At 59.9% G+C, this 20,831-nt stretch overlaps 2 protein-coding genes across 5 annotated transcripts; both read right to left on the reverse strand.

Annotated features, from left to right (window-relative positions):
- Positions 1 to 96: 96 nt before the first annotated feature.
- Positions 97 to 11,020, reverse strand: NFKB2 (nuclear factor kappa B subunit 2). 3 transcript variants are annotated; one of them, XM_085065409.1, is made up of 25 exons: positions 10,922 to 11,020; positions 7,909 to 8,094; positions 7,659 to 7,784; positions 6,773 to 6,817; positions 6,358 to 6,436; positions 5,844 to 5,884; positions 5,642 to 5,740; positions 5,250 to 5,401; positions 4,530 to 4,636; positions 4,219 to 4,377; positions 4,026 to 4,130; positions 3,797 to 3,882; positions 3,533 to 3,671; positions 3,334 to 3,453; positions 3,051 to 3,236; positions 2,741 to 2,882; positions 2,511 to 2,625; positions 2,107 to 2,314; positions 1,852 to 2,021; positions 1,592 to 1,694; positions 1,228 to 1,457; positions 962 to 1,031; positions 683 to 855; positions 494 to 605; positions 97 to 398 (listed from the first exon to the last, which is right to left on the reverse strand). In XM_085065409.1, exons 3-25 carry the CDS (start codon positions 7,746 to 7,748, stop codon positions 283 to 285), a joined length of 2,847 nt encoding a protein of 948 aa, XP_084921535.1. In that variant the 5' UTR covers positions 7,749 to 7,784; positions 7,909 to 8,094; positions 10,922 to 11,020; the 3' UTR covers positions 97 to 282. The 3 variants fall into 3 exon arrangements, with proteins under 3 accessions (XP_084921535.1, XP_084921536.1, XP_084921537.1); XM_085065410.1 differs by lacking the exon at positions 7,659 to 7,784; XM_085065411.1 differs by lacking the exons at positions 6,773 to 6,817; positions 7,659 to 7,784.
- Positions 11,021 to 11,245: 225 nt separating this feature from the next.
- On the reverse strand, positions 11,246 to 20,574 carry TMEM150A (transmembrane protein 150A). 2 transcript variants are annotated; one of them, XM_085065430.1, is made up of 7 exons: positions 20,295 to 20,574; positions 18,487 to 18,534; positions 16,261 to 16,332; positions 16,052 to 16,119; positions 15,795 to 15,922; positions 14,735 to 14,912; positions 11,246 to 12,941 (listed from the first exon to the last, which is right to left on the reverse strand). In XM_085065430.1, the coding sequence occupies exons 1-7, from the start codon at positions 20,372 to 20,374 to the stop codon at positions 12,697 to 12,699; spliced, it is 819 nt and encodes a 272-aa protein (XP_084921556.1). In that variant the 5' UTR covers positions 20,375 to 20,574; the 3' UTR covers positions 11,246 to 12,696. The 2 variants fall into 2 exon arrangements, with proteins under 2 accessions (XP_084921556.1, XP_084921557.1); XM_085065431.1 differs by lacking the exon at positions 20,295 to 20,574 and adding an exon at positions 19,913 to 20,171.
- Between the last annotated feature and the right edge of the window lie 257 nt (positions 20,575 to 20,831).

Below are 20,831 nucleotides of genomic sequence, written 5' to 3' on the forward strand. Positions count from 1 at the left end.
CTCCTTGCTGCCAGCCTTCCAAACCCAGGCAGGGTTCAGGGCTGTTAGTGCCCACCAGCTCACACAGATGGGGCTGGACAGAGGGAGGGTAAAGACTAATGGAACTGTGTCCGTTTATTCAGAAGAGGGACCATTAAATAAGAGCAGAGATGGGCAGGAGCTGGCTGCATCCCGTCCCCCTGAGTCCAGGCAGCCGGACCCCAAGTCCAGAAGGCACTTGTGTGAGCAAGGCAGAGGGCAGTGCAGCTCCTTGTGTGGTCACAGGGGCTGCTGGCTGACTCTTCAGTGCACCTGTGGCTGCTGGCTGGGGGCCAGCTCCCTCCCCGGCTTCAGGGCCAGTGTGGGTGCCTGCTCCTCCTCCACTGACTCGCTGCCGTAGGCACTGTCTTCCTTCAGCTCTGCAAAGCAATCCCCGGGTGCTTTTAGCGATAGGGCAACAGGGAGGTAGCAGAGACACTCCCTGCCACCCAGCCCCAGCCCTCACTCTGTGTACCTGTGCTTTGCAGCTTTTCCAGTGCCTCGCTTTTGTGGAGCATCCTCACAGCGTTTTGGAGCCCCATGGAGTCCAGCGCCTCCAGCAGTCCCCCCAGGCTGCCGCCTGCCAGCTGCAGAGAGAGGGCACTGAGCAAGGCTGATAGCCAGACAGGCAGGGGGGACAGGGGCACTCCAGCCAGGCACTGACCTCGTAACTGCGCAGGAGGCTGACGCTGGGCGAGGGGGTGTCCTTGTAGGTCTCCACGAGGCTGCAGAGCCCCAGGCGCTTGGCCAGCTCGATCCAGTCTGACCCACTGCAGTCCTGGTTCAGCAGCTGCTCCAGCCCCTGCAGTGCCTCATTGTCCAGTGACAGGACCTTTCCTGTGTGAGAGGTGCTCACATCACATGCTGCCCATCCTTGCTGCCGGAAGGGTGTTACCCTGGCTGGGTGTGATGCTTTTGAGAGGTAGGGAAAGGGGCTGCTCACCTGGCTGGGGGGCAGTGGGCAGTTCTGCCTCAGGCCCCTGCTGGGAGGCCTGCAGCAGGATCTCCCGCACCTGCAGACAGACACGGATGTCAGCATCCCCCAAAGCACTGCCCAGATACCCCACCGCCTCCACACGCCATGGATCTCTGCAGGAGACAGAGGAGCACAGGCATCCTCACAGGAGCATCTCCTGGTACTCTGCCCCATCCATGCCCTGGCCTGCACAGAAACATTCCCCAGGGAGTTTGTGCCGCCATGCCACACACCTTTTGGCTCCGAGTCAGGTCCAGGGACGTGTGGCAGCGGCGCTGCCTGTGCCCTGCCTGCCAGTGCCCCTGCGTGGGGAGCTTGAGGTTGGTGCTGTGCTCTGCAGCCAGGGCTGGCTCCCCCAGCTCCATGGCCAGCTCCTGCTCCTCAGGGTCAGTGTCTGTGTCGCTGCTGGCCTCCGATGAGGACAGGCTCATGGGCTCGTCATTCTCACACAAAACATCTGCCCCTGTCCGGAAACGGTGGCATGAACACCCAGAAGGCAAAGTAGGCCCAGGGGTCTGACTTTGTGCCTGGCACCACCCAGCACTGGCAGCCAGGGCTATAGGGAGGGAAGGGAAAGGAGGGAGGGTAGTGCCTTACCTGCTTTGAGGAGCAGTTTGGTGAGGGTGGGGGAGCCCAGGCCAGCGGCCAAGTGCAAGGGGGTGTTCCCAGCGAAAGTCCGGCTGTTGACGTCAGCTCCCAGCTAAGAAAGGTGTGAGGCCATGAGGATGGGCTGCCTGGGCACTGTTCCTTCTACAGCCTGTCACCCCAACGCCTCAGGGGAGCCCCCACTTCTGCCAGGAGCTGGTAGGAGGCTGCACCCCATCCCTGTCCCACTACCACACCAGCTGCCCCATTACCTTCTTCACCAGGTGGGTGGCCATGTTCAGGTTCTCCATCTCCACAGCCAGGTGCAGTGGAGTCCTCCCACTTTGCCTCTCCACTGCATTCACATCTGCTCCCGTTCTGACCAGCAGGTCCAGGCAAGCCATACTCTTTGCCTTCACGGCCAAATGCACAGGCAGGAAGCCTGCAAGAAGGGGATAGGCTCAGCAGCCTTCTGGCCAAGCCCATGATGGCACCACTGGGGTCCACCATCCCCCAGCCTCACTCACCGTGGAAATTGGGCAGGCGGAGCAGATAAGGAGCAGCTGAGCCCAGGTGAGCCAGCAGTGTCCTCAGCATCTCTTCATCGCCAGCCTGGAGTGCCAGGTGCAGCAGGGAATTCCCATAGCGGTCCAGCAAGGTTGGGTCGGCGCGGGCTTGCAGCAGGAGCTGGACCACTTGGGGCTGCTTGGTGATGACTGCCAGATGCAGTGGCGTCTGCAAGACAGCAGCACATCCTCAGCAGTGCTCACATGAGGAGCCAAGTCCTGCCCCACCATTCTCTCCAGTAGCTGCAACTTGTTCAGGTCTGCAGCCTCCCCTCAGCAGGAGCAGCAACAGAGCCCCCGGGGTTGGAAAACAGGAGGTACTACTCCCAGGTAGAGAAAAAGTGGCTGCTCTGAAAATCATGTACCTGTTGGAGGTTGTTAGAGATGTTGATGATCTGCTGGCTGGGGATGCCAACAATGACGTCGATCAGCTGCTTGATCACAGCTGTCTGTTCATGGATAATAGCTAGGTGCAAAGGCCTGTAGAGAGAAGGATAGCCCCTAGCTCAGCTCCATGCTTTTCCAGGTACTCCCTGCCACCCCCCGAGCCCCCAAAATGGCTCTGACAGCCAACAAGGTCCCCTTGTGTGCTCACGTGTCTCCGTTCTCATCCTGTGATGCGGCCAGGTGTCGCTGAACTGCCAGCAGCATGCGGGGGTCGGCGGTGACCGAGTAGTCGAGCAAGGCATGGGCATTGCGGCGGGCTAGTGCCAGCATCCATAGCTGGCACAGCTGGGCTGGGGGGGCAAAGCAGGATGTCACCTTCAGGAGCAGCAGCCCCATCCCCTTCTGCATTCACCAGGTCGCTTCAAAACTCATCTGCACCCAACCCCAAATGTCCCAAATCCATGCCTCCTCTCCTGAGTGATGTCCCCCAGCCCTCCCTCAAGCTCAGGCCCTCCTACCATGCTTCTGCAGCTCCTTGCAGTACGTGCTCTCTTCTGCAGGTGCCTGCCTGTCGCTCCCAGGCCCCTCTGCCTCTGGGCACTTCATATGCACACCCCCCTGGTAGCTGCCCACTGGGTGGGGGCCCGGTGAGTAGATGCTGTTGTAGGTCAGACCAGGAGAGTATGGGAAGCTGAGGCTCCCACCTGTGGGGCAAGGCAGAGGACGAGTGAGCAGCACGGAGCCCCCAAGGCCAGGCCTCAGCCACCAGAGCAAGGAGAGGGAAGAGGCGTCCCCACTCACCTCCTCCAGAGCCGAAGCCCCCAGCCCCCCCGCCGGCACCCCCCATGTGTGAGCCACCACCAAAGTGCTGAGGAAACTGAGGCAGGACTTTCTTGCGCTTCCTCTCCACTTCTTCCTTATCTGTGGGGAGAGAGGAGCAGCAGGGTGAGGGGCAGCCCCGGCAGCAGGGGACATGCCAGCCTGCCTTGGGGGTGCTCACCTTCCACCACCGGGTAGTAGGTGAACTGCTTGGAGTCGCTCACATCTCCTCCTCGCTTCCGCTTCAGCTGCAGGAAGACTGTGACGGGACGGTCGATCTTGGGCTTGTGGTAGGGGGGTGTGCGGAAGACGATGGCATACTGTGGGCAGGACATGATGGACATGAGGTCCTGCTCATCCCTGGAGCTGGGGACAGGGCTCCCTCCTCCCACAGGACATTCATCTGCCTCAGAGCAGAGCAGGACACTCCCCACCTCCCCTGTACCTGCTTGTGCACATCCGTGGGAGAAAAATCCCCAAAGGCCTGCCAGCCGTTCTCATCATCCTCATAGAAACGCACCTCAATGTCATCTGGGGAGAGAAGTGGCATTGGCACTGCCTGTGTCCTTGCCCCAACAGGCTCCAGGGACACAGACCCCTGGCCACCCACAGGCCCTGGATCTCTCCTGCCATAGCCCCTCTAGAAGGTTTTGTCTGAAAAGAATGGCTTTTACCTTTCTGAACCTTATCACACAGCAAATAGACTTCATCTCCTCCCCGCACGGAGCCTGCTGTCTTATCCATCCGTGAGATCTTCAGGTTGGAAGCTCCGGGGGACTCTGCCGAGAAAGAGGTGTTGGAAGTCATTGTGCAGAACTCCTTAACCCCGCCTGCCCCATCCCTTTCACAGACTGGCCCCATGCTCACTGCTGTCATGGATGGGGTCTGAGATGACAGGTTGGAGGGCCAGCGTGAAGTTCCCACTGCTGTCGCGGAGGTAGGCAGTGAAGCGCAACCGCACAATACTCAGGTCCATCACCTTCTTCAGCTCCTTCGCCTCCAGCTCAATCTCACGCAGCTCCACTTCTGCCAGGGCACAGGGATAACGGTCAGGATGGATGGGGGGATAGTGCTCCAGGTCCCCCTGCCACCCACCCCAGCCCCATGCTAATCCCCATGCAGCCCCCAGCTGTCAGCCCATGGTGCTGAGGCCCACTGAGTCCCCAGGCTGCCCTCACCCGTCAGCAGATGGCTCCTGTTGCGCATCTTCTGCTGCTTCAGCTTTTCCTTCATGATCTCCATCATATTCTTCTTGGTGACATGGAGCACACCCAGGTTGCTGAACCTGGAAAAGAGGGGCCCTGCTGGGATCTGGGAGCATCAAGGCCGGGAGAAGCAAGCCCAAAGGAGCACAGACTCCTGCAGCTGGAAAGACACTCAGCACAGAGCAATGCCACTCAGGCAGGGAATCAATGTGTGTGGGCCAGAAGAGAAGCAACCACAGAGGAGAGGAGACGAAAGGAGCCCCAGAAACTCTGGGCTCCCACAGATGACAAGTCCAAAGGGCTGACAAAGACAAGACCAGGAGGACTGAAGGCCAGAGGGATGCAAATGGGACCAAGCTGAGTCAGGGCTGGATATAAAGACCAACGGCAGCAGTTGTAGAATAACCCCATGACTCAGGCTGGCTTCAAAAGTCATCTGCAAAGCTGGGGAGCTACAACCCCAAGGACAAAAGTCCAAAATAAGCTGCATATGTCAAAACCCAGAGACAGGCAAAATGGTCCGGGGACAGAGCTGTAACAATGAACTTGTCTAAGCACACTCCTGACCTCATCCAGCAAACCCAGCTCCAGGGTGCACTAACCCCTATCTTGTCCCCCTCTTGTAAGCTGCAGGCAGCACCCACAGCCACCTCACACTGGTAACCGGCCACCCTGGGTCCTCCTTGCACATACTGAGCTGTCATGTCCTTGGGTCCCACGATCGTGACACAGTTGCCGGCCTCATTGCACTGCTTGCCCACCAGGCTGTGGGCATGGACACGGGGAGGGTCACTGTGCGTCACCAGGTCTACCTCGATCCGGGCCATCCCTGTGTAGTTACAGATCTGCAGGAAGAAAGGAGATGGGGGTCAGGTACAGTAAGCCAGGAGCCTGCAGGACTCTACAAATCCCTGTTATCCCTCCTCAAGGCCACCACCCCTCCTGCCGCAGCCTTCCCATCCCTTCAGCGTCATGCGACACACAGAGCTTATAAATTTCCTGTCCTTCCTTCAAGGCTCCCTCCTGATGCTCATGCACTACTGGCTGAAGAAACTGCTCCATCTTCTTCCCATGGCAGCACTCACCTTGACAGTGGGATAGGTCTTGCGCCCCTTCTCACTGGATGCTCCCGGCAGCCCCCCATGGGAAGGGCCCTCGCAGCCGTACCGAAACCGGAAACCGCGCTGCAGGAGGCAAAGAGGGGGTCAGCTAAGGGTGGCCAAAGGCTGATGCCATGACAGCATGAGGTGATAATTATACCTGTCTTTACCTGCGTGACATCCTTACCTGCTTTGGCTGCTCAATAATGACAAGGTAGGGACCTTCCACTGGAGGACAAAAAGGACAGATACCAATGAGAAATATGGGATAACCAAAGGGCATGTTCTCAGTAAGGATGCTGAAGGTATCGAGACAGCACTGAAGATGATGTGACCCCTGTCTGTCCCATGGGAGTCCTCAGAGCCCCCAACCCCTGTGCTGTCACAGCCCAGCTGGGAACAGCAGCCAGAGCAGCAGGAAAAAGAGAGGAGGGCTAGAGGATACTCTGTCACTTGGGGAGCAGGGAACCCCCGGCAGGTTACAGCCCAACCTGGCAGTCCCTGGGAGACTGAACAGCAGGGCCAGATGGAACAAACCCCATCCTGGTGGCACGGGGCAAGGATTCCTAGCCAGCCCACAGTGGGGCCAGTAAGGACAAAGCCTGTGGCGCTGCTGGGAACTAAGAGGCGTGAGTCAGCCTGCTGGGAAACTCCACTGCAGCTGGGGACCCCTGGAAGGGTACAGCCAGAAGGGCTCTCACCTGTCTCCATCAGGGGCTCCTTCTGCTCCATCATGTGGGAGCCAAAACTGAAGTCATCGTAGTCAATCCCATCCAGGCACTAGGTGATGGGAGAGAAGATGAGTGTGATGAGCTGTGTTGGGGCTGGAATCCCCAACTACCCTGGGGGTCTGGCACAGACCCCCATCTCCCACCCTGGGTGGGTGACGGCAGCCTCGCACAGACCCCCATGGGGACAGGCACAAATCCCCTGTCCCTCCCTGGGAAGAGAGGTGGGCAGGCGCAGACCCGTCAGTGCCCACCCTGGAGGCTGACACAGACCCTCCCACCTCCCACCCCACCCGGGGATCGGCCACTGCTCCCTGCCCAGCTCCGGTTTCGGGACCAGGCAGCGACTCCCCCCGGGCCGATCGGATCCGATCCGAGCCACACTCACGGGTTGGAACTGCTCGTCCATGTCGGCGCGGGGCCTGCCGCCAGCCTGAGGGGAGAGGGGGGTTGAGCGGGGAGCGGGGCTGCAGGAAGGCACCGCCGCTCCGGAAAGTCCCTAGAAACCCCGCCGAGCCGGGAAATGACGGGACCGCGCGTCACCGGCCCGCCCCGCCCCGCAGCGGCCGGGGCACGGCCCGAGCCGGCCCGGGGCACGGGACAGGGGACACACACGGGACACGGGACACGGGGCCCGGCCCAGCCCGGCTCGGAGCGGGGCTCTGCTCGGCCCGGCTGCTCCTGCGCCCGCCGGCGGCTGCCCGGGGCGATGGGGCGGGCTGTCCCCTCCTCGCCCGGGGATTTTGGACTCGGAGCCCCGGGCGTGCTGGAAATCCCGGAGCACTCCGCCCGCCTCCCCCGGCCATTCTCGCGCGGGCGCTGCCTGGCAGCCCCGGGGCGCCAGATGTGCCGAATTTTCCCCCCGGGAACACGAAGGGATTTGCCCCCCATCGTCCCCGGCCGCCTGTCCCGCTACGGTTGCCAGTCCGCGCTGCGCTGCCATCAGCCCTTCCCCAGCAAGACCTGCAGTGCAGCACGGCTGAAAACACCCGCCTGCGCCATAAAGCCCCGCAGCAGCTCCTGAGTCCCCCAAGGTCCCCACCCCACACCATCCCGCCCCGCACAGGGATGTGTCTCCCGCACAGGGATGTCTCCTCCAAGCCCTTATGGACTCCACAGCAGTCGCCCGAAAGTGCTGTCCCCAAGCCCTCTGGCTCCCCCCTGGCCAGGGGAATCTCTCTAGGACTCTGCAGACCGAAGCAGAGTCTGCAGCCCTTTGCCAGGCACCCAAAGCATCAAAGGGATGCTTTCCCTCTCCCCCGAGTTCCACTTACACAGCAGCCTCTGCAGCCTTCCCGCGGAGGTGGCCTGAGAGAGGCATTCGCTATCCGTGTTCCCATTCCCTCCTTCCCACCTGGGAACATCTGGCTTCAAAGTGGAAGCGACAGCCCCAGAGCTCTCTGTGGAAGCATCTCCCACCGCCCCAGCTCTCAACACTGCATGCTTCCCCCCGACCCCAGCAAGGCACTGCCAGCGGCTGGGGCCCTTCCCTGCCGCCCACAAGGCTCACACCCTCCTACTCACCGGGGAGGAAGAGGCTGGTCTCAGCAACCCGTCCAGCCCCAGCATTGCCACAGGGACTGCCAGTACCACAGACAAGAGTTCCGCTGGGATCTAGGTCTGCCTCACCACAGAAAACCACCGGCGACTTCTAGCAAAGGGGCAGGATCAGGGGAGAGCCCACAGGCACACGCTCCACATTTCTTCTCACTAGCCAATGAAGAGGAAAAAAAAACGTATCTGACTCCACGGTGCCCTCATACCATGATTTTCTGAATCAGTGGTTGCTGCAGGTCCTACTCAGGGGATTTTGAATGTGTGGGAGAAGAGGGGAAGGAAGGGGATTGTTCAATCCGGGCGTGACTCATATTCTTCAGAATATTCTTCAGAAGCTGAACAGAGACTTTTCAAGGAGATCTTTCAGCCACTCAAGTCTTCCAAAGGGGCTGTCCTGTGACCCCAGGCCTGAGGTTTTCCCCAGTTGGCCTGCCACCTGAGCCCAGAGATGCACCCCACACAGCTGTGCAGCCTGGGATGTGGGGTCTGAGGGACCTGCAAGTGCAGGGGAGGTTGCAAGGTAGGTGAAGGCAGACATCCAGCACTACAAAATGAGGTGGGGACCTTCCTTCTGCCATTCTGCAGGGGCTTCCAAAGGCCTAAGAACATGGACGCAACTCCCTGCTGGCCAGTGGGAAGCAGCACACACTGCCTGCTGTTGGGATCCCACTGGTCATCCCACCAGGACAGCTTCAGCCTGCTACCACCAGCCAGCCATTCCTGCCTGCTGGCACAGATTTTCCAGAGAGGTGAAAAATGGGACAAACATACTTCCTCAGTGTGCTGGGAATAGCCACCTTGAACCCTGCCTACTGAGCCTAGTGGGGGAACCCATGCCTGAAGCTGCTGGATAAGAACAGACTGTGCCCCTTGAACAGCACAGGTCCCTTCTCCACTGGCATCAGCTCCATCTCCTCTTGAGGGGTTTTCACAGCTCACTCGTTGCTGCCCAGAACACTTCTGCTTGTTGCAGTGAACAGCATGACTAAGGAATGTCATGGAGTCGTGTCTGTGTCCCCCCAGCCCACACAGCTCTGGCTCCCTATGGAGGTTGCTGGCCGTATTCCTGCACACTTGCACAGTGTGTGCTGGAGGAAGCCCACCTTGCTTGCTGAGCAGAGATGGTGTCACCACCTGCTTCCTTGTTCCCGGAAAAACAACGTCAGGCAACCTCAGACCTGCTCTCAAGGTAAAGTCCTGCCTCCTGTGGCAAGCAGCCATGCCCTTCTGGCCCCCAGGACTTGGGGTTTCCCCTAGAAGCGTAACACACCGAGCTTTTATCCCCCACACATCCCAGAAGGGAACCTGTCTCTCCTTCCTCTATTAGTAGCAACCTCTGCTCTGTGCTAGCCAACACATCTGACCTGGAGCATGGGCTGGAACTGCAGACTCCATTTGCTTGGCTAATTCCTCCCCATCTTCACACCTTCCTAGGCTTCAGGAGGGATTCTCTAGGCATTGCTGGGAATGGGGGAAAAGAGCAGTAATCCAGCTGCAAGGCACTGTCCAGAGCAGCACCAGCTCCCTGCCCCAGAGTGCAGCATTGCCACAGCGCCCTTGCCAGATGGCACAGCCTTTCTGTGCCAGCCAGACTGCTTCAATTAAGGGCCAGCCTTTGGCAAGCAGTGCAAGTAAAACCCATTCTTCCATGCCTGCAGCTCCTTGAACGTGACCTAGTAATGCAGGTGCTATTTTCTTCCCTCTCATGACAGTCGGCTGACTTGCAGAGCTGATGCCCCACAGGCAGGAGGGAAACATACGTCAGCCTATCTGAGGCAGGAGTGTTTAGCAGCCATGGGAAAGGGTGCTCCAGAAATGCAGGAGGCAGCACGAGTGCAGCTCTGCTCTAAACTGTGCTAATGCACAGCTGACATGTTCCAGCCACTCAGCTGGCTGCTCCTCTAACATACTCTTCCCTTTGCATTTTGATTTCCCTGGAGTCTGCTAACACCTGCAAACAATGGCCCTAAATACTTGACCTTGCTTTCTGAACAAATCCTGTGCTCTGTTTCATCCCTGGAGTCACAACAGCAACTGGCAAGAGGCTGCTGAGTCTCATATCGTGTTCACAGTGACTTTGCTCTGAGACCCTTCCTGGAAACCAAGTCCTTGACCAGCAAGCATAGCAGAGAGAAATCCCTTCTCCGTGAAAGCTGTCCAAGCCTTCCCCTCCTGACAGCCTGCCTTTGAGCACTGAAGCCGTTTGTATCTCTCTGCTTAAAATGCCTTTACTCCCATTGTGGCTATCAAGTTGGTTTTGGTAAGCCCCAGCCACCCACCGATCTTCTGGTTTTCTCCTCTAGGGCCTGCAAATCAGCTCCTTTGCTGTTGTTATGAACCATTAATCCAGCTGTCTATCCGTGTGCCCTCAGAGAACCCCTCCCAGCGTCAGCCCGGCGTTCGCTGCCTCTCACTCTCTGCAGCTTCCACCCTGCCCACAGTACCACTACCGTGTTGGTGCTCACGGCTCCATTTGGGCTAGAGCTTGCCCAGCCTGCGGGCACGGATCTGTTCCCCTCCGAGTGGGCAGCAAGCCAGCCCTGCTCCAACGCAGGCAGGGCTCAGCATGCAACAGGGAGAGCTGCAGGATGGGGCAGAACCCACTGGCAACACAGAAATAAGGAACTTCCCAACCGGCAGGGAAAAGGGTGTAAGCGCCAGCGCTGGGACTTGCTGTCTCCTGTCCCCTCCAAGAGAGCAACTGTCTCTCCAACCTTTATCTTCCCAACATTCCGTACCCCAGCTAGCCCCACTGTCGGCCCAGAGGCAGCCAGGGACCGGCGCGGCTGCTGGAGCGAGAGGGAGCCCAGGACCCTTCCGCTGAGACGGGCAGCCCTAGCACAGGAACTTTAAACCTCTGGACCGCTCAGCTCCCTTTCCCTGGGAACCGTTCTCCCCTGGAGCGGGTAGCCCTGCCCGCCGCCCCTCGGGCGAATCCCCCCGGCACCCCCGAGGACCCCCACCCCGCCCGGCCGCTTACCTTCACCCCAGCCTCAGGCCGGCCGCCGCGCCCCCGCCGCGGTACCGGGAAAGTCCCGACCCGACTCCGCCTCCCGGGGCTTCCCAGGCCCGGCTCCGCCCGGCGGAGCGAGCGGGAGGGCAGGCCGGGGGTCCCCCGAAGGGACTGGCAACTCCAGGCTGCTCCATCCCGGCCACACCGCCGATCCCCCACCTGCCTGGCACTCGGATCAGGGAACCGAGTCCCAGGCTCTTGGCTGTCCCCCAAGGAGAGGGCAGGACCCTTCACCCCATTCCTAAAGCCAGCTGCTACCCCAGCAGGGAAGGACCATCTGCCTCACCCATGGCTGATTTTCATTTTTATTATTGTAAATTCACTGTTGTCTTTATATATACTTTTTTAAAAATATATTAGATACAAAAGTCAGAAATGCTCCTCTTTGAACTACATATACTGGTGGATTTACAGGCTGGTTTGGAAAAGGTGGGCAAATAGGAAAGCCCAACTTGATCAATGCGCACAGCAGCAGCAGCAGCAAATGCCCCTCTCCAGGGACAAGAAAATTTTTTATATATATATATATAAGTATGTGTATATATATATATATATACATATTTGTAGATCTATACATACACACACGGCACTCACACCCCTCGACACCCCACCCCCTGCCCAGGACACCCCAGGCTGCACCTCAGCCCAAGGTCGCTGCAGCTGAGTGGGATGGGCTCCTGCCAGGCAGGCACTGGCCAAGGCACCAGAGGATGGATTTGGGAGTCCCAGAAGAATGGGGCACATGCTTCCACTGTTCCTACAGAAGTGCTTCCCTTTTCTACGTCTGGGCTCCCTGGGACAGCTTCAGCTGGCAGCAGTACAGAGGGGAAGTCCACTTCTCTGCAGGCACAGTGACCTGCAGGACATCCCCCGTATGATGGTAAATTCAGAGACTCATTTCCCAAACTAGCTGGGAGCACGGGAATGCCGTGACCCGAGAGGTGAAACCTGCCTCAGCAGTTCTCAAAGCTGAAAAAATGGGGGGAAGGTCATTGACTGAAGGCATGGAAGGCCCTGAGCAGTGAGAGCCCTGGCACAGGGGGTCAGCACAGTCCAGCTGGGGCTGCTGGTGTCATCCTGCAGCAGAGTGAGGCACCACCCCTACCAGGGAAGGCAGGCAGGGAGAGACCCCCTGTTGCCATCCTCACTGGGGTTGCAGACAGACTGGCAGTGCAGTCACTTTCCAAGGAAGGAAAAAGGCACTCTGGGTTTTTGGCTCCTCTGACAGTCACAGCAGCCAGCTGGAAGGCTTGCTCTGCTGAGCCTTATCCCTGTGGAGGAGGGAAGAACAGAGGTCTCCTCCCCTTCCAGCACATCAGGCTTGCATGGTGAGGGGAAGGTGACCACCCTGTTCCTCCATGTCCCTTACGGAAGGGAGCCTCTATATGACTACCATCAGCAGCCCCTGACTCACACCAGGACACCCCAGAGGCTCAGAGGCAGATCCTGGCTCTGTTGATAGCACCAGGTTGGCATCCCCGTGCCCCAGCAGTGACCCCAAACCCTGTGGGCAGGGAGGGGACAGCTCCTGCAGGGGCAGCAGCTGCCAGAGGAGCCCTGGACAAAGCCCCTGCTTAGAGTGGAGGGCACTGCAGGCCCACATACACACACACAGAGACACACAGACACACACACACAAATACACACACACAAGGCAGCTGGAGTTTCAGAGACATTCAAGGTGGGGAGTCACTCTCAGAGCCCAATTTGGGGTCTCTTCTGTGAGCTGCCTCCTGTAGAGGTCAGGCCATAGCCAGGCCCTCCACATGGCTGTGGATGTGGGCTGTGCTAGACAAGCTGCTCTCGCCTTTGTAACTTTTGGGGGCCCGGCTGGCTTTCAGCAGGACCAGGAAGGTGTCTGTGGAGATGGCCCCAAACTCAAAGGTGAACGTGCCGTAGAAGACCAGGACATCAATAATGAACATCCACTCACATAAGGCAGCCACATGCTGCAGCACGAAGCTCTCCTGGATGAAGAACACACCACCTGAGGGTATCCCAGTCAAGGAAAGCACAGCTGAACTCCAACTACCCCATGAAGGACCATGTCCCACTGCCACTACATGGTAGGGTGGCTGTGAGTGCCCACCCTCTGCAGGAAACACATTGCCACTCCTAAAACCCAGAAACCCCCACATGCTTCCCCAAGCACCAGGAGGGCCCTGGCATGGGTGAGGCAGTGGCACACATGCCCAACCCAGCCTTGGTAAATCAAGGCACTGATGCCAGGCTGGCACTTTCTGAAGAGGCCAGGGCACGAGGAATTCAGGCTGCAGGTCTCAGTGCAAGCCAGGTGCCCAAATGCCTTACCTTCCCCACGGTCCTTGCCTCTTCCTAAAATCAGGCTGATGGTCCCCATCCTCCCACATGATGCAGTCAAATATGATAAAAATCAACCTTGGTAATAGGGTTTGGACTGTTACATCCCAGCCCTGCAGCACCTCCTGTCCTGTGCTGCAGGCTAGCCCACCCCACAGGGGGGGCCTGCTCCCACTTTTCCAGGTCCTACCCCTGCCAGAGCTTCTTTATCCTTCTCTCCTCCCCACTAGGGAAATATATTGCAAGAGCTACTGCGGGTGAGGGGAGGAGGCATGTACATCCCCCAGCCCTCCAGGTGAAGCCTCCAGCAGTACCATGCCTTGTGCAAGTGAGACCAAGATCTGGGAGAGCTGCAGAGGCAGGGACCTGACCTGCACAGTGTAGAGCCCTCTGCTCACTCCCCCCAGCCCATCAGGAGAGATCCCAGCCCTTTCCCCACACTGTCCACACTGCTGCCCGCTGCCTTCCCACTGCCAGTTTCCAGAGCTTAAAGAGCAGGAGGGCCACAGCAGATGGGTACCAGTCCTGTCTTCCTTGTCCTTACATGCCCTTCCTGTCCCTCCCAGCTGGCATGGCCCTGCAGCACTCCTGCCCTTCCCAGCTCCCTGCTTGCTTCCCAGCCTGCCTGCCTGCTGTGGTGACAGAGCAAGACCCTCTGATATGTGCCAGGCCCACCAGCACCCCCAGGCTCCTCTTGCACTGCCTGACTCAGCCAGACCCCAGCCAGCCTCTTTGGGACCTATGAACACTGTATGCTTTTTCCCCTTCCTGCCCAATAACCACTGCCTTGTTTCCCAATTTATCCCTAACCTCAGTCCCAAATAAGCTCCTTAGTCCGCAGCCACACACTTGGGACCGTTCTTTGAGCTGCAGTCCACCTGATGCCATGCCCTCCCTCCCTAGTAAGGTGTTTGCAGACCCCAGTATCTGCTCACCAAGCCCTTCCTCATCCTACAGGCAGGTTGGCTGGTGGGTGCCCAGAAGCCCTGGCTGGCAGAGGTGCTGCCATGCACCCACCTGGTGCCTGCACAGAGCGTTTTTGTACTCAGCTTTGGTCAGAGAGGTAACCCAGATGGACTTTGTATTGCCAAGAGCTCAAAATACCTTTGTCCTAATAAAAACCCCAACAATTAACCAGACCTGTGTGGTGTGTGACTGGAGCCTGCAGCAGTGGCTAGGCTGTAGCAGCCAGGGCAGGGCTGGTTTGGGGCATCCCAGCACCCCAAGAGACACCCACCAGCATCCCTTCCCCTCCTCAACCCCTGCCCAGCCCTGATACTGCTGCTCCTCTAGCCTACACCTGCAGTGAGCTGCCCACCCTCAGTGCCCTGCCCAGCCCCTTTCCTGGCACCATGCTTCACTGCTAGACCAAAGGGTAGGGAATATGGGGTGCATGCCCCACTCTGAGGACCACCTTTTGCCAGCCCATCCCTGATCTTCTTCCCACACCCTGCAGGATACTGAAGACGAGGGTGAAGAAGGCCACAGTGGTGAGGATGCTACGTAAGTGGCCGGTCCAGTACTGCCCTCGGGTTTTGGCCATGCGATAGGTGAGGATGGACTGCAGGAGCAGGAACAGCATGCTGGTGGGAAAGGCCACCCCTGCCCCGATGTAGTGCAGCACCTTGGCGTGGTCCACCTGTGGGGAAGAGACCATCAGTGCCAGCACCCTGGCACACTCCCTGTCACAGCATGACTCAGCTCCAGGGATTGGACTACTGCCCAAGAAGGGGTGCAGACAGTGTCAGGAGCAGGTCCAGGCAGCTCACCCTGTGCCTGACTCCTGGCTGGAGAGCAGGCTTGGACCCAACATCTACTGCTGGGATCTCAAAGAGCCCTGTTTCTTTTATCCATGGGCCAGCAGCCCTGCTGTGCCCAGGGGAAGGGGCTGCCCTCTGCCCTGAGCAGCATCTGGGGCTGCCTGCACTCCCTCCTGAGGGTCACAGCCCAGCACCACTCACCACGGCTGGGGCACAAGGGGGATCGGAGCCCACAAAGCTTCTTGCGGGGCTGGCGCCGGCAGCAGCCTCCCGCCAAGCAGGAGGGACTGTCTGCCTCAGGCAGCTGCCGGGAGGCTGGTGCCTGGCAGTGCAGGCAGGGGCTGAGCACCGCCTGTGCTGCCAAGCCTGGGCCTGCTCCGCTCCCTGCGAGCACAGGCTCTGCCCCGACAGTTTCCTGGCGTCACCCCCGGGCAGGATCGTCAGCAGCCCGAACGGCATGTCCCTGTCCCTGCACGTGTCCATGAAGGGGACAGACCGTGCAGAGGGGCTCAGGTAAGGGTTAAACTAAACCCAGCAGCTTAATCTGGACCTGAACTATGAATACACAAAGAGAACTCCCAGCACCCTGGGAAGTACAGCACGGACTGGGGGAGGGGAGGCACTGCACAGATGGGAAGGATGTGACACTGGACCAAAACCACCATCCCAAACCCTACCCTGCTGAGCACAGCCACTGCCCCACTGCAGCCAGGGCACTCCCCTGCCCCCCTACCCTGGCAACTCCCGAGGAGATGCCTTACCTGGAAGTTGCCAACCATGGTGAGGCCAGCAGCGCAGACCCAGCCAGTGGCCAGCCCCAGGGTGTTGAGGAGGGATGGTCCCAGACGCTCCAAGAGGTGGGCATAGCGCAGCAATCCCACCAGGATGACTGCAGGAGGAAGAAACAGCCCCGTCACATGCCACCGTCTGCAGCCCCCTCATCCCACTACTGCCCGTGCCGGGGTGGGTGCTGCAGGGCAGCCCCTCCAGCCCTGCTCCCCCAGCAGCAGGCACTTACCCATGAAGGAGCCCAGGCTGCAGATGAGGCTGAAGAAGCAGCTCTCAGGAGGCAGGGTGCCACACTTGCTGTGGGGACAAACAAGACCCATGGAGTCCCCAGACAGGGGGCACTGGGGGGTGCCCTTGGCTCCCTCCCCAGGACACCTGGACTGCCCTGGAGGGATCTCAGAGCAGCTCTACCTGTGCTCCCACCCTGTGGCTGCTCACCTGACAAGGGGGATGTGATCCAGCGTGCAGCAGGAGCTGGGGCCATCCATGCCACACGACTGGTTGTAACTCCTGCCAGGAAGAAAGGGACAGGTTAGGAGAGCAGAGATGCTGCCCAGGACCCTCCTGTCTCCTGCCCGATGAGGGCAGTCAAAGTGCTCTGCACTGAGTGCAGCCCAACCCCAGTGATGTGCCCACAACCTGGGGTCAAGCCCCTCCAGGGAGTGACCCACTGCCCAACAGGTAGCGTCACCCCTGGGTTTCCACAGCCTGTTCCCTGCCTGCTGGCCCTGCTGCTCACCCAGAGCCCCTGCCTGAGAGGGAGAGGCCAGGGTGGGGCAGAAGCATCCACCTGTCAGTCCCCTCACACATCCCCAGGATGGAAGCACCAGCAAAGCCAGGCATGCAGCCACCAACAGCCCCAGGTTTGCAGGGGATGGGCTGGAATGCTAAGCTCTTTGGGAAATGGCCCCCACAGCCACAGACACCCCCGGGGCAGTGCCACCGAACCTGGGAAGGAGGGAGGGAGCTGGGAGGCACTGCTTGAGGAAGGACATGACCAGAGCCAGCTGCCAGGTTGCCCTGGAGCCTGGCACACCAGCCGTGCACCCGGAGCAGTCCCAGTGCACCCTGTCCCAGCAGCTCTCTGCTGCCTGCAGCCACCACAGCATCCTGGGAGTGCCTCCTGCACCCACAGACCCCGTGAGTCTGGGCATCCCGAGCTCTTATCAGCCCGACACACCTTCCTGTACCATAGCTGCTGCCTGCAACCCTAACCAAATTCCCACCATGGGGTACATGTGCCCTCACCCTCACAGCTCTCCCACGAGCTGTCATGCACTGGAAGTGGGTTTTTGGGTGCCTCTTTGCTGCAGTATCACCCAGGCACCCAGCACCTCTGCCTGGCATGGCTGAGTGGGACACCCTGTTCACACCACAGGCAGGGAGTGCAAAGTCCTGTGCCCCAGAGGGCCCCATCAGACACCCCCAGCCCCACAGCAGGGGTGGGAGCTGTGGGGTGTCAGTCCTGCCCTGACCCTGGCCCAGGCTCACCATCCACCACCTCTGACAGGGCAGCAATTGCATGGTTAAAAAAGCCTTTTTGGAAAGGGCTGGGCTGGGCTCTGATGTTTTTTCAGTCTCCTCAGTTTACTGGTGGCTTTGTTTTCCAACCACTAAACCCAGGCGAGGCGTGGAGCCCCACTGCCACTGCCTCTCAAAGGCTCAAAGGCTGTTCTTGGGGCCGTGTTTGGTTTGGGAGGGTTTTTTTTATTATTATTTTGTTTAAAGCAAGCAGCCCGAGGCCGGGAAGCATTATTCGTCATTAAGGGCTGGCTGTGCGGCAGAGACAGCCCGACACACACATTCTTCCCAGGGCAGAATCAGCCATCAGGCAGGAAATGGCAGCAGGTTTTTTTTTTTTCACTTCTTCAAACACTCCAGCAGGAATTAAACCAACATGGATCCTTCTGGGCAGATTTTTAAGGCCACGCTACAAGCCAAAAACCCTGTAGAAGAAGTTGCCAAGAGACCAAACAGTGTTTCTTTTCCCAGCCCTTGTTTCTTCCACGCCTCATCCCCCATCTGGGGGTGTTGCAGGCAGCTCTATCCATGGGGTGTCCGGGTGCTGCAGGACCATCCCATCCCCCTGGCACTGCCAGATTTAGCCTCAAGCAAGCAAGTCACAACCTTTTCCGTGGAGACACACAGCCCTCTGTAATTCCCTGACCACTTATTTTCATACTTTCTCCATGCTGTGTTTTTTCAATGGCCTCCTTCTCCCTGCCTGGTTTGCAGCAAGGCTGGACTGTTCACCAGAGCAGCCATTACTGCAGGCGAGCCTGGGCAGAGGAGGGAGGGCAGCCCAGCCCTGACAGCAGCTAGTCCCCAGGCAGTTCTGCTCCCAAAAGTCACTCGTGGGTTGGACAGGAGGCGTGTGCCCTGTGGCATTTGCGCCCCATCACTACCATGTCTGCTGGGGGAGAAGGTGGCTCTGTGCCCCTTTAATGCTCCCACCTCTCCCATCATCCCCAGCCCCTCCCAGGGCCAGCCTGATCCCCAACCCCTCTTAAGCACAGTGATGGTGCAGGGAGTGCCTCAGCTACCCAGTGCTCTAGCACAGCATGGCATAGTTCAAGTGGGACAGGTCTGGAAGGACCTGGCATTATGAGGTCTTTAACCAAGCCCGGATGTGCCAAAAAGCCCCTGTCTCCCCCCAGGCCTTACCAGTTGTGGACAGGGCAGATGTGGTTGTTGGAGAGTGCCATGGCGTATCTGGAGGAGAGAACAATAGGGTTACCACAGCCACTCGCCTCCCTGCATCCCCATTCCCTGCCAGCACCTAGAGCAGCCTTGGGAACTAGAGGACATAAGCCCTTACTGCCTGCCAGGGACCAGCACTCATCCTGTGGTAACTGCCAGCTTTACAAAGCAGGAAAAAGAAAAACACGTGCATGAACCCAGCACACGCTCCAAGCTGTACCCACTACAGGGACCATCTTCCCCTGCCTCGTACCCCTATTCCTGCTGGGAATTGCCTCCTGCTCCAGTTCAGTGCGGCTGCTTCTGTGGGATCTCTTCCCCACCGTGCTGCTGTGCTCCACAGGCTCTGGGGACAGAGCCCCCGCAGCCTGGCATCAGTGCTCCCCACCAGCCTACCGCTATGCTGGGTGCCACCCAATGGTGCTTCCCCCAGCCCCTGACTGGCCAGCAATGGAGCTAAAAGAAATCAAAAAGTAGCCAGTGCGCTGGCAGAGCATTTTGGGCAGATCAGCTCCATCAAGCACGTCACTGTGGAGTCACCCCTGTGTGTCAGTCAGTGTAACAAGGGGCTCATGACATGCCTCCTGCTCCACTCCTAGGGGTCTCAGCCCAATGACCCCCCCAGCTATCGAGGAGTCCTCCGGCCTGGCAGTCACAGCAGCAGGTGGCACCATGCTGTTCAAATCGCTGGAGGCTGTGAACAGCTCGGGTTGAAATTAGGCCCCAACACCAGTATAACACCCCTCCTTCCTGAGCTGGCCACGTAACAGCTGGGCTGCAAAAAGGATGATCCCAGGACAGAAGCAAAGAGTAGGGAAGCTGGGGGAAACCAAGGAGCAGACCCTTCACCCAGCTACCTCCCAGCACAGGTCTCCAAAAGGGCCACTGCCAGGGTAGCTCTGGCTGCGAGGGCCATAAGCAGCAGCTCCCACCTGTGCTGCTTTGGGCTGGAGGAGCATCTGCCCCCCCAGGGCCACTCACAGCAGGCAGCCCATGCTTTGCAAGGTGTCAGAGGAAAAAAACTTGCAGCATAAGTTCCAAGCACCAGGGTCAACATTCAGCTTTGTTGTTAAGGAGGACAGGCTATACCTGGGGGAAGCTCTTGGAGGGACCTGCACATGTATGGGGTACATTTGCTCCATCCCACACCCCAGGAAGTCCCACCACCTGTATTGAAGCTCTTGGTGCCTTTGGGAGAAGTTGCTCATCCACTACCCACCAATGCTAAGGCCCGAGAAGGAGACTGGTGGGGTGGACAAGTACTGCTCACCCAAGTGACACAGCCCCTACTCCCAGCACAAGGCCCATCCATCCATCCATCCATCTATCCATCCACCCGCCACATGGGATGGGTGCCCATGCACTGGCTACAGCCCTGGCACGGCAGTACCTGGGCTGGTGGCGTGGCTCCCAACGCCGTTCCCGTGCCACCTGAGCGTCAGCCGCACTCACGCCCGGACAGGGGCACGCGATTCCATGGGGTGTCAGGGATGTAAGGCCAGGGAGGCACATGCCAGCGCTGCTGCAGGGGACGCGGGGACCACGCAGGGCGGCCGTGGGGCTTCAGGGAGGTGTGGGAGCCAGGGAGTGTCCAGAAGTGCTCCAACATGACCGGGGCAAGCGGCGCCCCGCAACCCCCTGCCCGCTGCATCCCACCCCGCGGCATCCCACTCTGGAGCATCCTCCAACCCCCGACCCTCAGTATCCCACAGCCCGGGCCCCGGCCCCGCCGCCCGTGGGTGGGGGCCTGGCGGCGACCCCGCGGCACTCACACGATCCACATGCCGGTGATGGTGAAGGCAGGCAGCGTGACGGGCAGGATCCCCCAGGCCGGCATTCTGGGGCCGGGCATGCCCCGCCGGGCTACGGGCGAGCGGGGCCGCCGGGGGAACCTCCCCGCTGCCTCCTGCTGCCGGGCCGCCGCCGGGCCGCGCTCCCCATGGGCGGCGGGGCCGGGGCCGGGGCCGGGGCCGGGCTGGCGGGCGGAGCGGGGTCCGGCCGTGCGGAGCGGCGCCGGGACAGCCCAGGCCGGCCCCGCCCCGGGGCAGCGCGGGTCCCGCTCGGCGGCAGGGCCGGGCCCGCCCCGTCCGGCGGCAGCGGCGAGCGGGACGGGCCGGGCGGCCACGGGCGCCACGTGGCGTCCGCGCTGCCGACCCGGGGGAACAGGACAGCGGTGGGGAGGGCGGCCGGGGAGCAGGACGGCACGGAGCCGGGAACGTCGGGCTCCGCGGGGCGGGCGGCCCCGGAGCGCGCTGGGCTGAGCCGCGGCGAGGGACAGGCTGTGGCAGAGCGCAGGGGAGGGCAGGCAC

This window comes from Lichenostomus cassidix, chromosome 6 (genome assembly GCF_008360975.1).
Source record: "Lichenostomus cassidix isolate B80296 chromosome 6, HeHo_3.0, whole genome shotgun sequence".
NCBI lineage: Eukaryota > Metazoa > Chordata > Aves > Passeriformes > Meliphagidae > Lichenostomus > Lichenostomus cassidix.